The sequence below is a fragment of the Salmo trutta genome, chromosome 13 (genome assembly GCF_901001165.1).
Source record: "Salmo trutta chromosome 13, fSalTru1.1, whole genome shotgun sequence".
Taxonomy (NCBI): domain Eukaryota; kingdom Metazoa; phylum Chordata; class Actinopteri; order Salmoniformes; family Salmonidae; genus Salmo; species Salmo trutta.
Genome location: NC_042969.1, coordinates 22,308,623 through 22,323,734, shown reverse-complemented (window position 1 = coordinate 22,323,734; position 15,112 = coordinate 22,308,623). Strand labels below are relative to the sequence as shown.

General features: G+C 47.9%; 1 protein-coding gene across 4 annotated transcripts in view; it reads right to left on the bottom strand.

Moving 5' to 3' along the window:
* LOC115205442 (protein FAM13B) overlaps positions 1–15,112 on the bottom strand; it is a 76,384-nt gene that overhangs the window by 15,989 nt on the left and 45,283 nt on the right. For 3 of the 4 annotated variants that reach the window (XM_029771422.1, XM_029771420.1, XM_029771423.1), the window contains exons 8-13: positions 4,727–4,816; positions 4,032–4,197; positions 2,933–3,033; positions 2,230–2,281; positions 2,042–2,159; positions 1,611–1,676 (exon numbers count right to left, since the gene is read on the bottom strand). In XM_029771422.1, the coding sequence (XP_029627282.1) occupies positions 1,611–1,676; positions 2,042–2,159; positions 2,230–2,281; positions 2,933–3,033; positions 4,032–4,197; positions 4,727–4,816 (593 nt within the window). The remainder of the gene's footprint in view (positions 1–1,610; positions 1,677–2,041; positions 2,160–2,229; positions 2,282–2,932; positions 3,034–4,031; positions 4,198–4,726; positions 4,817–15,112) is intronic. The other variant, XM_029771421.1, reaches the window with a different exon arrangement.

The following is a 15,112-nucleotide window of genomic DNA, read 5'->3' as shown; positions in this document are numbered from 1 at the left end:
AAATGCAATTGTGTCCATTGTCCGTAGCTTATGTCTGCCCATACCATAACCCCACTGCCACCATGTGGCACTCTGTTCACAACAGCAAACCGCTCGCCCACACAGCGCCATACACGTGGTCTGCAGTCGTGAGGCTGGTTGGACGTCCTGCCAAATTCTCGAAAACAATGTTGGATGCAGTTTATGGTAGAGAAATTAACATTCAATTCTCTGGCAACAGCTCTGGTGGACAATCAGCATGCCAATCGCACGCTCCCTCAAAAATGTTGACATCTGTGGCGTTGTGTGACAAAACTGCATATTTTAGAGTGACCTTTTATTGTCCCCAGCACAAGGTGCACCTGTGTAACAATCATGCTGTGGCCTCCATCATTCTTAAATGGCAGAAGCTTGGAATCACCAAGACTCTTCCTAGAGCTGGCCGCCTGGCCAAACTGAGCAATCGGGGGAGAAGGGCCTTGGTCAGGGAGGTGACCAAGAACCCGACAGAGCTCCAGAGTTCCTCTGTGGAGATGGGAGAACCTTCTAGAAGGACAACCAACTCTGCAGCACTCCACCAAATCAGGCATTTATGGTAGAGTGGCAAGACGGAAGCCACTCCTCAGTTAAAGGCACATGACAGCCCGCTTTGAGTTTGCCAAAAGGCACCTAAAGGACTCTGACCATGAAAAACCAGATTCTCTGGTCTGATGAAACCAAGATTGAACTCTTTAGCCTAAATGCCAAGTGTCACACCTGGAGGAAACCTGGCACCATCCCTATGGTGAAGCATGATGGTGGCAGCATCATGCTGTGGGGATGATTTTCAGCGGCAGAGACTGGGAGACTAGTACAGAGAGATCCTTGATGAAAACCTGCTCCCGAGCGCTCAGGACCTCAGACTGGGGCGAAGGTTCACCTTCCAACAGGACAACAACCCTAAGCACACAGCCAAGACAACGCAGGATTGGCTTTGGGACAAGTCTATGCATGTCCTTGAGTGGCCCAGCCAGAGTCCGGACTTGAACCCGTTCGAACATCTCTGGAGACCTGAAAATAGCTGTGCAGCAACGCTCCTCATCCAACCTGATCAAGCTTGAGAGGATCTGCAAAGAAGAATGGGAGAAACTCCCGAAATACAGGTGTGCCAAGCTTGTAGCTTCATTCCCAAGACGACACGAGTCTGTAATCACTGCCAAAGGTGCATCAACAAAGTACTGAGTAAAGGGTCTGAATACTTGTGGTATTTCAGTTTTTAGCAACAAAAAAACCCAGCCTGTTTTTGCTTTGTCATTATGGGGTATTGTGTGTAGATTGAGGTAAAAAAAACTAGAATAAGTCTAACGTAACAAAATGTGGAAAAAGTAAAGGGGTCTGCAGTTGATTCTTCTCTATGACTCTTAGATACTGAGGGGTAACCATTAGGAGAGGTCTGAGAATGACCTTGCTGAGTGAGCCCTAAGCTGGTCGCCCAGAAGAGACAAGAGAGAGAGCGAGAGAGGTGAAGGACAAAGAACTCTGGATTAGTCTCACTGACAGGGACCCGGGTCCAACAAGGTCTGGATTAGTAAAGAGAAGGATGATGAGGGAGGAAGTATGGATGGATGGATGGATGGAGAGCTCCTACTTACCATGACCTCTCCCCTGCAGGTGCATACATGTGAAGTCTATGAGGGGGAGAAGGTTTGGGGATGGTGCTAAGGGAGGAGGGAGAGAGAGATGGCAGAGAACACGGCGTGAGCTGACGTTTCAGGCAACCAGCAAGCATTCTAAGGCACTTTCATACCTAGCTAGCACAACCCATAATGAATCAATCATTTGCATCCATGTTTACTTGGAAATGCATTTTGGTTAGTCTCCACTGACTTTTTTTTATTTTTTTTAAATAATTTTTATTTAACTAGGCAAGTCAGTTCGGGGATTCGATCTAGCAACCTTTTGGTTACTGGCCCAACGCTCTAACCACTAGGCTACCTGCCGCCCCCACTTCACTCCATCACTATCCTAACTGTCCCTTAGGGAACATTGTGTATTAAACACACAACCATGGTGAGAAAGTTACCTTCCCACTGGCTGTGGGGGAAGATGCGGTGGTGGGAGCTGGGGCAGCTGGCAGGGTGAGAGGGGTACCCCCTGGCGTCTGTGTTGGCATTCTGGTCACACTCACACACATCAGAGACCTGGATGGAGAGACAGGGTTAAACAGCGTACGACCCTAGTCGTGAAGGCGGCATTGGCATAGACACTTACACAGGCGATGAGATCAGCCCTGTTCATCTTCTCACAGGCTTGGTTTTCTTGCCTGCAACGAGAGAGAGACATGTGAATAATGGTCCATTTGAACTACAGAGAGGCACGTATGATGGTTGACCTCATTGGTGATGCTAATGTTTTTATTTGTTACTGTGGCTATTTTCACCATAGACTATTGAACACAATGCCTTATGCACAATGTATTAGAGTGACCGTTGATCAGCTGACAATAACTGAGGACTACCGTCATGGACAGGCGTGTGTGTGTCTGTACGCTTGCTTCATGTTGAGCCCAATGATGAGCGGAGGTAGGATGACGCCGTATCCAACTGATTAGAATAGACATCATGATGAGTCAAGTGTCCTCCACTCCGCAGCACCAGACAGACATCATGACAGTCTCATGTCTCGGTCTATTTACAGAAGAACGTCTCCCTCCAGTCTATTCACAGCGGACGGCTCACATCACATCAGTCTTTTCAAAACCATGTTAGGGCTGTTTGTGTTCTACATAATAACTAAACAAAACACTCATACAAAGCCCCAAAGTCCAGATTAACATACAACTTGTTTGATTGAATGCCAGCCATCAGCCTTCTCTGGGAAGGCAGGAAGTAAAGTAGACAGCAAAGCCTTGGTGTTTTAATCCGTTGAGGAAATGGTGTATTTTAGCAATACAATTAAATGCTTCAAAGCCAACCTGGCCGTGTTGATATTGTTCTCTGCGTCTACGAGAGCCTCGGCGTGGTCCAGGTCCATTCCAGAACTCGTGGCGTTATGGGAGTCACAATCCTGGACCTCCTGGGAGAAAACAGAAACAATGTCTCAAGAATTAGACTTCATTTCTTACACACACACACGTATCCACTTGCCAAGTAGTACCCTTAAGCACAGACCAACATGTAGGCTCTCTGTCAAATGGAGGCACCAATAACAGCCAACTGTGAGGTTATTTTGATGAGATGCTATAGCTTGAATTCCTGGAATGTGGGCTCCTTTCCTTTCTATTAAGTGGGTGAAGATGGCCCTGTATGTATACATGTATGGAGAGGGGAGGAGTGTCTGTGGTCTGAACAGGTGTTGTGGTTATTCTTTGGGGGGCAGGCAGACTATTTAAAGAGGGTGACCCAATTCATGGAGAGAATCCCACCTCTGGGCTGAGGGGCTGTGGAGCTATGGAGCCTAGCCAGCAGGCATCTCTGTGGTGGTGGAGGAGAGAGGGAGAAGTTGGGTAGACATCAGCATAAACGAGCTGCCATTTTATTTAGGGTTCACCCAGCCTCTATCCAAGGCCAGTAGCCAGGAGAGCTAAAATGGTGCCCAGGAACACTGATGGACCAATGACTGCCATGTCAGAAGACACTAGTCATCTACAAAGATATCTTCAGATGTCTCCCCCCAAATCCATGACATCATCTTATGCTATACAGGCTAATTCTGATTCTGTGTAGGATATCTAAAGTGCATCAAATTGGCAGTTATCTAGTGTGTGTGATGGTGATTGTCAGGCAGGACTGGCTGTGCTTGGCCAGAACAGTGTATGAGGTCCTCTCGTCTCCCAGCACCCCAGCCCTCCCAGGAGAATTACATCTTTGTTATGGGCCACACAAAAGGCCATGCTGATAGCAACAAGCATCAACCTTGTAATGAATTGATAACGACCGGGCTCAGTATGGTAAACATGCAATATTCTGCTGACAGCCAGAGCATGTGGAGTTGTTTGTCTGCGATGTGTGTGTTTGTGAGTGACTGACTCTACAGTATGACAAAACAAATGACTAAAATGTAAAATGACTGACCTGTTGGGCCTCAGGGCTGTGCTCTGAGTGCTGCTCCGTCTCTGTGACTGACAGGGGACTGCTTGTGGGGCCCTCCTCACTCTCACACAGGCCCTCTTCACCATGGTCCTCTTCACCATGGCCCTCGCATGGCCCCCCTGGCCCTGGCCTCTCACTGGGGCCCGCCCTGTGGGAACCAACCAAGTCATTAGCCATAATAAGCCCCATGGAGCAACAATCAGCATTGCTGGCTGTCAGCTGTGGTAACACGACCTTTCTGGAGCTGCCTACCACCAAGTTCTGTCCAGAATGTACAGTATGGGTGAACAGGGTGACAGGGGAATGCATGTTAGAGTGAATGGCTAAGTGTGCATGCTTTGATACATGTCATTCTGTACGTGTCGAAATAGTTGCATCATGTATGTTGAATTTTTATTTATTTAACTAGGCAAGTCAGTTAAGAACAAATTCTTATTTACAATAACTGCCTACCCTGGCCAAACCCGGATGAGCCAATTGTGCACCGCCCTATGGGACTCCCAATCATGGCCGGATGTGATACAGCCTGGATTCGAACCAGGGACTGTAGTGACGCCTCATGCACTGAGATGCAGTGCCTTAAACCGCTGACCCACTTGGGAGCCCAATGTGCATTTGTATGTGTGTGAAGTGCAATATCTTGTGAGTACATGTAAGTGTGTGTGTTCACTGCTCACCCTTGCCTCTCATAGATCTCATTGTCGATGGAGCTCTTGAGGTAAAAGAAGTGCTGTCCCACCGCAGCATGGATGGTCCTCTTTATAATGCTGCAGAAACAACACAAGCCCAAAGTATTAACTTCTGTTGCCACAGTACTAACCCTCTGAATCCATCTAATTAGGAGCATGAGAAGCTGAGTTGAATCGCTCCGCGACCCATTTCCTGATCTCTGGCAGGTATAATAAAGTCAACCAGGGAAAAGTCCTGTGATATATACAGCACTATCTGAACTAAGAACCAAACTCCCTGCTCATTAAGCTGTACTGAACTCTGCTGTATTCCTGGCTTCAGAAGTGTGCATAAATGGATAAAGGGTTAGCTTTAGCATAGCCATCTATGAAGGGGCCAAGCAGCCCCTGGCAAGAACCCAATCACAAGACTGCATAGAGTCCTGGTCACCATTTTGTGGTATAGTTGAGCCCAATATATATGCATGTACATCATTGGCTGTGCCCAGCTCTGCAACAAACCCTTATCCGTTTTCAGAGAGGACATTCTGTTTACGTACGGTGCATTTGGAAAATATTCAGACCCTTTGACTTTTTCCACATTTTGTTACCTTACAGCCTATTTTGTTACCTTACAGCCTAAGTATTCAGACCCTTTACTCAGTACTTTGTTGAAGCACCTTTGGCAGCGATTACAGCATTGAGTCTTCTTGGGTATGATGCTACAAGCTTGGCACACCTGTATTTGGGGAGTTTCTCCCATTATTCTCTGCAGATCCTCTCAAGCTCTGTCAGGTTGGATGGGAAGCATCGCTGCACAGCAATTTTCAGGTCTCTCCAGAGATGTTAGATCGCGTTCAAGTCCGGGCTCTGGCTGAGCCACCTGCGTGTGCATGGTGTGAGTGTAGGTGTGAGTGTGCGTGACGTGAGTGTGAGTGACGCGAGTGTGCGTGTGCACGTGACGTAGGTGTGAGCGTGACGTGAGTGTGGGTGTGCGAGACGTGAGTGTGGGTGTGCGAGACGTGAGTGTGGGTGTGAGTGACGTGAGTGTGGGTGTGAGTGTGGGTGTGAGTGGCGTGGGTGTGCGCGTGACGTGTGGGTGGGTGTGCGCGTGACGTGAGTGGGCGTGTGTGCGTGAGTGTGCGTGACGCGAGTGTGGGCGTGCGTGAGTGTGGATGTGCGTGACGCGAGTGTAGGTGTGAGTGACGTGGGTGTGCGTGACGTGAGTGTGTGCGACGTGCTTGTGCGTGACGAGAGTGTGAGTGACATGATTGTGCGTGACGTAGGTGTGTGTGTGCGTGACGAGAGTGTGTGTGTGCGTGACGAGAGTGTGTGTGTGCGTGACGAGAGTGTGTGTGTGCGTGAGGTGATTGTGCGTGACGTAGGTGTGAGTGTGCGTGTGACTTGAGTGTGAGTGACACGAGTGTGAGTGACACGAGTGTGAGTGACACGAGTGTGAGTGACACGAGTGTGAGTGACACGAGTGTGCGTGACGAGAGTGTGAGTGTGTGCGTGCGTGAAGTGAGTGTGGGTGTGTGTGACGTGAGTGTGAGTGACACGAGTGTGAGTGACGCGAGTGTGCGTGACGCGAGTGTGAGTGACACGAGTGTGCGTGCGTGACAAGCGTGACACGCAGTGTGGGTGCGCGTGGCGTAGTGTGGGTGTGCGCGTGGCGTAGTGTGGGTGCGCGTGGCGTAGTGTGGGTGCGCGTGGCGTAGTGTGGGTGCGCGTGGCGTAGTGTGGGTGCGCGTGGCGTAGTGTGGGTGCGCGTGGCGTAGTGTGGGTGCGCGTGGCGTAGTGTGGGTGCGCGTGGCGTAGTGTGGGTGCGCGTGGCGTAGTGTGGGTGCGCGTGGCGTAGTGTGGGTGTGCGCGTGGCGTAGTGTGGGTGCGCGTGGCGTAGTGTGGGTGCGCGTGGCGTAGTGTGGGTGCGCGTGGCGTAGTGTGGGTGCGCGTGGCGTAGTGTGGGTGCGCGTGGCGTAGTGTGGGTGCGCGTGGCGTAGTGTTGGTGCGCGTGGCGTAGTGTGGGTGCGCGTGGCGTAGTGTGGGTGCGCGTGGCGTAGTGTGGGTGCGCGTGGCGTAGTGTGGGTGCGCGTGGCGTAGTGTGGGTGCGCGTGGCGCGAGTGTGGGTGCGCGTGGCGCGAGTGTGGGTGCGCGTGGCGCGAGTGTGGGTGCGCGTGGCGCGAGTGTGGGTGTGCGTGACACGAGTTTGCATAGCAACCCCATCCTGATGCCACACAAATACAGGGTCCATTCCAATGATGTGGGTAAATATCAAACAGTACACCGCCTGCCTCTCTGCTCATCAGGCAGTGCTGGGGCAGCTGACAGGAAGAAGGGGCCGGGTTGATTCAGCAGTATGCGCCCTCCGGCTCATAAACAAAGTGTTGCATGCCAGGATTCTGTGCTTACATAACATCCCACCACTGTTAGCGCCAGTGTCGAGTTGAGCCAGAGTTTCCCTTTTGGGGGGGGGGGGGGGGCAACTAAAGGGGCACCCCAGGGGAAAAGACAGGTGCTCTAAAGGTTGATATTGACAGGGTGGGTCACCTCCTCAAGCATGCCATACAGACACAAACGTTAACTGTAGAATGGTGTTACTGTCCCATCCTAGATCTGTGAAACCACTGACTGTAGAGACTCTGACCCACCACAGAATATTAGAGGGGTTCACCATCTCCAGTATCACTTATCACAGCCAACAGGACCTCCATATGCCAATAGGATTCAGTGCTCTTTCTCTAGTGTTAAAAATCTATCCCCTTAGCTCTCACCTCAGTCTCTGCCCAGCTGCTCAAATATATTCAATAACACCTTAATTATTAACCTCCTCTCCCCCCTTTTGTTTACTGAGAAAAAAGCAGCACTCTGATTCCACACTGACTGTGCAGTAAGAGGCATAAACACTGAAGCCACAAGCTGTCAGAGACTAAACAGGCCAGACACTCAGTCGCCCACCACCGCACCTCCCCTTCTGACAGTTAAACACGTTACGTAAAAATTTCAGCACACCTAGACAATGACGCCTTCCCTGTGGCTCAGTTGGTAGAGCATGGTGTTTGCAACACCAGCATGGTGTGTGCAACGCCAGGGTTGTGGGTTCGATTCCCACGGGGGGCCAGTACAATTATTATTATTTTTAAAACTGCATGAAATGAAAATGAAATGTATGTATTCCCTACTGTAAGTCGCTCTGGATAAGAGCATCCGCTAAATGACTCAAATATTTGGACTTTGGCCAGCGAAGCAGCCAGTATGGCTCAACAGAGAAAGAGAGAGTATAGTTGAGTATTGGTCTACTGAGTTCAGATGACATAACCAGCACCATTCCATCTCACTGAATCCCAAGGTAGTCCTTATTTTGCAGTCAGCAATGAGAGTGCTGTTGGACAGGGCCAGACACAGGCCAGAGCGCACAGCACTGAGAGATCTGTTAGTGCAGCTCCCACTCAATCAGATCAGACTCCTTCTCATCAGTCCTGTTTCTCAGACTGTGGAGAAATCAGCATGTGTGACTAGATGGAACACAGACCAAGGTTTTTGGAGTCAAAGACAAAAAGCTTTACTAGCTTTAGAAAGCCCTGGAGCGCCTCATGCATTTGGCTAACGTAATGAGGTGAAATAAGCGGGCCAGCTTTGCCAAAGTGATTTGGGTAAGGAGGACTGCCATATCATCTGCCACATAGCTCTTTGACAAAGTAGATTGCTGACCTGACCTCACCTCCTGATCACAGGGAAAAGGGCTCCAAGTGGTAGGTCAGAACAATCTTCTTCCAAAATACAGGTAGCCTAGGCTTTTGACTCTTAAACTCTTCCGGGAGCCAAATGCTGCCATACATCACACTGTTTCAGCAGGTACTTCAAGAAAAGCATCCCCCCCACACACTTTCCCAGGCTTGACCTTTCAGCTCGTAAACACCTCTTTTCCTTATGAAAACTAAACATGTGTCAATCAGACCTGCAACCTTCCTGTGGGGGTAGTAGTGGAGGTTTAGAATTAGTCCTCTGATTAACAAGTTCATCATTAACTACCTGGGCATGACCTCTCAGTGACATCATGGGGCTGTATTAATCTATCATACACTACAAATCTCAAAACTGTATGTGACAATATACACAAGCTGTCACAATCCTCCTCCCCCTCATCCTTCCCACCCAGCCCCACCGGGACTTTGCCTGTACAGCAGAATTTCACACACCATTTTCACCGGTTGTTGGTTCTGCTTGGTTAGTCGAGTGCCGTTTTTTTATGGGTTATCTGGACTGAGCATTTATTGGTGATAAATTCTGTATGAGCAGGTAAAAAGAGCAAACCCTGACTACCTGGGTACATATTGTGGAACTCTGTCCTTGGCTGGCTGGCTGTGTACTGTTGGGCTCAGCTGCAGTAAACAATCCAAAACCCTGCTCAAATACAGGACTGCCTGACACAACCAGGGAACCTGACCCGCTGGCCAATTACCTGGCCTGAGGGGGGCGGGCTTCCCCAACCGATGCCCAGTAAACACAGAATACAACACAGCAGCCCCCCAATCACTAAACACACACACACTGACACCCGTCACCCTGGCTTTTATATAACCTGCACATCACCCCTATGTCCGCTTGGCACCCATATCCTACTCAATCATATCCCACTGGCAGGGCTGGCTCACTTACAGCTTCTGACTGGAGCTCAGCTAGGGGGACAGGATGGCCACACCCAGGCTCTCTTTAGCCATTACCTCATCTGTTTGTCTCGGGAGTGATAAGGAACAAACACACAGAGATACACATCATATACACTCTCCATACATCCTGAGCCAGGTCACCGGCCCACCTGAACTGACCATGATGGAATCAGTTCAGGGAGTTCCATGTGTTCTGAGAATGCTTCATCATGTCCACTTGCAGCAAAAGGGTCAGGTTTGTTGTTAATCTGAATGTTTTGTTGACCCATTTATCATTGCTACAGTTGTTTAGTTGCTATAAAAGTAATCTTTCCTGGGTGTGTTAGAATTCCTAGGAAATTAAGATAAGTCTGTCCAACTACTGTGGGCGAGAACTGATAACATATGTTATATTTGTTATGTAGGTCGCGTGGATACTATATTCCAAGCCAGGTAGTGCATATCAGAGCCATATATTCTAAACATACGGCTCTGGTGCCTATAGCCTTGACATAATCAGGTAATGAGACAAGGTAAGCTAGGAAAGGACGGTAGTAGGAAGTAACTAAGAGGTGAAGGGGGTGGGATGTAGCTGGACATGACGCCCGCAGAGGAACTTCAAAATAAACCCAGGAGCAGACCCCAACACCAGGAGTGGGTATATGGAATATATTCAGTAGGAGGAACTTGTTTTGATGGGCCCAGGCCACGAGTGGAGCTGGAGTCCACCTTGTAGGGTGCTGCTAACCATGTAAACGCCTCTCAATGTGTCTACGAAGAGTCACTCCGCCGTCCTCGTGAAAGAGACAGCAAGTGCTCTGTTGACACAGATAAGAGCGGTAGGTTTCTGTGGCATGCAGTGGCCTCAGAGCCCTCATAAATAATGTACACAGGGTCTTCAGGACAGGTCTGGCTGGAGAAAGTAGACCATGAGGAGGAGTTTGGCCAAGGGGCTGTTGATCCTTTGGCTCGGACACTGTCCAAGTCTCACATGACACCCTATTATGGGCCCTGGTCAAAAGTGGTGCACAATGTAGGTAATAGGGTGCTGTGTTGGATGCAACCACTGGCTTTAAAAGCAAGTGATGGTGGCGTTGTGAAGGAAGGCATGCAGGCAGGCACTGAGTTGGAGAGGTGGACAGGGTGAGGGAAGGGGGAAGAGGTGGAGGGAGGTCTGTGACCCTGCCACCTCACGCAGTCACTATGGTGCAAACAGCTGTTCACACATTCCCCTGTCTCGCACCTCAGCCAACAGCATGTCTCAAGAACGCTGTTCCTCATCACCAGAGTTTATTTCTGTGCCCCATAAAAAAAAAATGTAGCGGGGAACGGATGGTGGACGGTCCAATGGGCTTATATTTAGATTTGATGGGAGCTGTCGCTGAGATGTTGTCAGGGCACAATGGGGACAAGCTTAATGTCTGTTAGGGCTCGGCACAAACAAGTCAGCAAAGCCTGCAGTTTTTCCCTCCATGACTGAATGACATCGGACATGATCAGTCAAGTGTTACTGTTGATCCATGACCACCATCATAAGCAAAACATTTAAGACATTCTTCTTGTTGAGGATGGTGGTCAATTGCCTTGAATAAAAATATAAAAAATTGGGTTAAGACTATTTAATTGGACATTAATTTAAAAAAGACATGACAACTTAATACTGCACAGACATTCCTTCAAAAGCAGAACTGTGACTGCAGAATAACCCCAGGCATCACAACAATAGTTGTGAGGGATACTGTCAGGCACTAGTTCTGTTGGTTGCCTTTTCATCTCTATTAAGGCCTCCCGAGTGGCACAGCGGTCTAAGGCACTGCATTGCAGTGTTAGAGGCGTCACTTCAGACCCGGGTTCGATCCCGGTCTGTATCACAACCGGCCGTAATCGGGAGTTTCATAGGGTGGCGCACAATTGGCCCAGCGTCGTCCGGGTTAGGGGAGGGTTTGGCCGGGGGGACTTTACAAGTAGGCCGTCATTGTAAATAAGAATTTGTTCTTAACGGACTTGCTTAGTTAAATAATCAGGTAAAAAATTGCAGTGCTTGCCCCAACTCCATCATTCCATCAGTGTCTTCAGAAGGTATTCACACCATGACTTTTCCCACATTTTGTTGTGTTAAAGTCTGAATTTAAAATTGATTACATTTCGTTTTTTTTGTCATTGGCATACACACAATACCCCATAATGTCAAAGTGGAATTATGTTTTTCAAAATATTTACAAATGAATCAAAAATGCAAAGCTGAAATATCTTGAGTCAATAAGTATTCAACTTTTGTTAAGGCAAGCCTAAATAAGTTCAGGAGTAAACATTTGCTTAATAAGTCACATAAGTTGCATGGACACACTGTGTACAATAATGGTGTTTAACATGATTTTTCAATGACTACCTGGTCTCCGTACCCCTCCCTCAGTCAAGCAGGGAATTTCAAACATGGATTCAACCACAAATACCAGGGAGGTTTTACAATGCCTCGTAAAGAAGGGCACATACTGGTAGATGGATGAAAAAAAAGCAGACGTTGAATATTACTTTGAGCATTGTGAAGTTCTTAATTACATTGTGGATGGTGTATTGATACACCCGATCACTACAAAAATACAGGTGTCCTTCCTAACTCAGGTGCCGGAGAGGAAGGAAACCGCTCAGGGATTTCACCATGAGCCCAATGGTGACTTTAAAACAGTTAGAGTTTAATGGCTGTGATTGGAGAAAACTGAAGATAGGTCAACATATTCCAAAACATGCATCCTGTTTACAACTAAAGTAACTAAAGTAATACTGCAAAAAAAGTTGTAACGCAATTAACTTTTTGTCCTGAATACAAAGTGTTATGTTTGGGGCAAATCCAACACATTACTGAGTATCACTGCATCATGTTATGGGTATGTTTAATAGTTAAGGATAAAAAAATAAAGCTAAGCACAGTCAAAATCCTAGAGGAATACCTGGTTTAGTCCACTTTCCACTAGACACGGAGATAAATTCATCTTTCAGCAGCACAATTACCTAAAACACAAGGCCAAATATACACTGGAGTTGCTTACCAAGAAGACAGTGAATGTTCCTGACTGCATTTATTGTAGCTGGGGATTTTAACAAAGCAAATTTGAGAACAAGGCTACCAAAATTCTAATCAGCATATTGATTGCACGCAGGGCTAATACTCTCGACCACTGCTACTCTAACTTCCGCGATGCATACAAAGCCTCCCAAACCCTCCCTTCGACAAATCCGACCAAGACGCCATCTTGCTCATACCGTCTTAAAAGGCAGAAACTCAAAATGGATGTACCAGTGACGAGAACCATTCAACGCTGATCTGACCAATCGGAAGCCACGCCATTTGGAGATGTTGTACCCAGTGTGACTATTAAAACCTACCCTAACCAGAAACCGTGGATGGATGGCGGCATTCGCGCAAAACTGAAAGCGCGATCCACTGCATTTAACCATGAAGAGGTCTGGAAATATGGCTGAATATAAACAGTGTAGTTATTCTCTCCACAAGGCAATCAAACAAGCGAAATGCCAGTCCAAGGACAAGGTGGAGTCGCAATTCAACGGCTCAGACACGAGACGTATGTGCCAGGGTCTACAGGAAATCACGGACTACAAAAACAAAAAACAGCCATGTCACGGACACCGACGTCACGCTTCCAGACAAACTAACCACCTTCTTTGCCCGCTTTGAGGATAATACAGTGCCACCATCACGGTTCACTAACAAAGACTGCGCCCACCGTGGATAACGCGAGTCAAACATTTTAAACGCGTTTACCCTCGCAAGGCCCAGACGGCATCCCTAGCCGTGTCCTCAGAGCATGCGCAGACCAGCTGGCTGGCTGGTGTTTATGGACATATTCAATCACTCCCTATCCCAGTCTGCCACATGCTTCAATACAGCTACCAATGTTCCTGTACCCAAGAAGACAAAGATAACTAAATGACTACCACCCCATTGCACTCACTTCTGTCATCATGAAATCCTTTGAGAGGCTAGTCAAGGATCAAATCACCGCCACCTTACCGGCCACCCTAGACCCACTTCAGTTTGCATACCGCCCCAACAGGTCCACAGATGACACAATCACCATCACACTGCCCTATCCCATCTGGACAAAAATAAAACCTATGTAAGAATGATGTTCATTGACTACAGCTCAGCATTCAACACCATAGTACCCTCCAAGCTCATCATCAAGCTGGAGGCCCTGGGTCTCAACCACGCCCTGTGCAACTGTGTCCTGGACTTTGACGGGCCACGCCCAGGTGGTGAAGGTAGCAAACAACATCTCCACTTCGCTGACCCTCAAAACTGGGGCCCCACAAGGGTGTGTGCTGAGCCTTCTCCTATACTCCGTGCGTGTTCACCTACAACCGTGTGGCCATGCAAGCCTCCAACTCAATCATGAAGTTTGCAGATGACACAACAGTAGTGGGGTTGATCACCAACAACGATGAGACAGCCTACAGGGAGGAGGTGAAGGCCCTTGGAGTGTGGTGTCTCACTCAATGTCAACAAAACAAAAGGAGATGATTGTGGACTTCAGGAAACAGCAGAAGGAGCACCACCCCCATCCACATCGAAGGGACAGCCATGGAGATGGTGGAAAGTTAAGTTCCTTGGCGTACACATCACAGACAAACTGAACTGGTCCACCCACACAGACAGTGTGATGTAGAAGGCACAACAGCGCCTCTTCAACCTCAGGAGGCTGAAGAAATTTGGCTTGTCACCCAAAACCCTGACAAACTTTTACAGATGCACAATCGAGAGCATCTTGTCGGGCTGTATCACAGTATGGTACGGCAACTGCACAGCCCTCAACCGCAAGGCTCTCCAGAGGTTGGTGCGGTCTGCACAACGCGTCACAGGGGTCAAACTACCTGCCCTCCATGACACCTACAGCACCCGATGTCACAGGAAGGCCAAAAAGATCATCAAGGACAACAACTACCTAAGCCACTGCCCGTTCACACCGCTATCATCTAGAAGGCGAGGTCAGTACAGGTGCATCAAAGCTGGGACCGAGAGATTGAAAAACAGCTTCTATCTCAAGGCCATCAGACTGCTAAACAGCAAACACTAACTCAGAGGCTGCTGCCTACATTGAGACTCAATCACTGGACACTTTAATAAATGGATCACTAGTCACTTTAAATAATGCCACTTTAATCATGTTTACATATCTTACATTACTCATATCACATGTATATATACTGTATTTTATACCATCTATTGCACCTTGCCTATGCCGCTCGACCATCGCTCATCAATATACTTATATGTACATATCCTCATTCACCCCTTTAGATGTGTGTATTAGGTAGTTGTTGGGGAATTGTTAGATTACTTGTTAGATATTACTGCACTGTCGGAACAAGAAGCACAAGCATTTCGCTACACTCGCATTAACATCTGCATGTGACCAACAAAATTTGATTTGAAGTTAGTCGACGTAAATCTGCTTGAAAATCTATGGCAAGACCTGAAAATGGTTATCCAGCAACGATCAGCAACCAATTTTACAGAGCTTGAATAGTTTTGAAAATGTTGCACAATCCAGGTATGGAAAGGTCTTAGAGACTTAAAGATGAACTGCTGTAATCGCTGCCAAAGGTGGTTCTACAAAGTATTGATTCAAGGGTGTGAATACTTATGTAGATGAGATATCTGTATTTCATTTTCATTACATTTGCTAACATTTATAGAAATATGTTTTCACTGTGTCATTATAGGGTATTG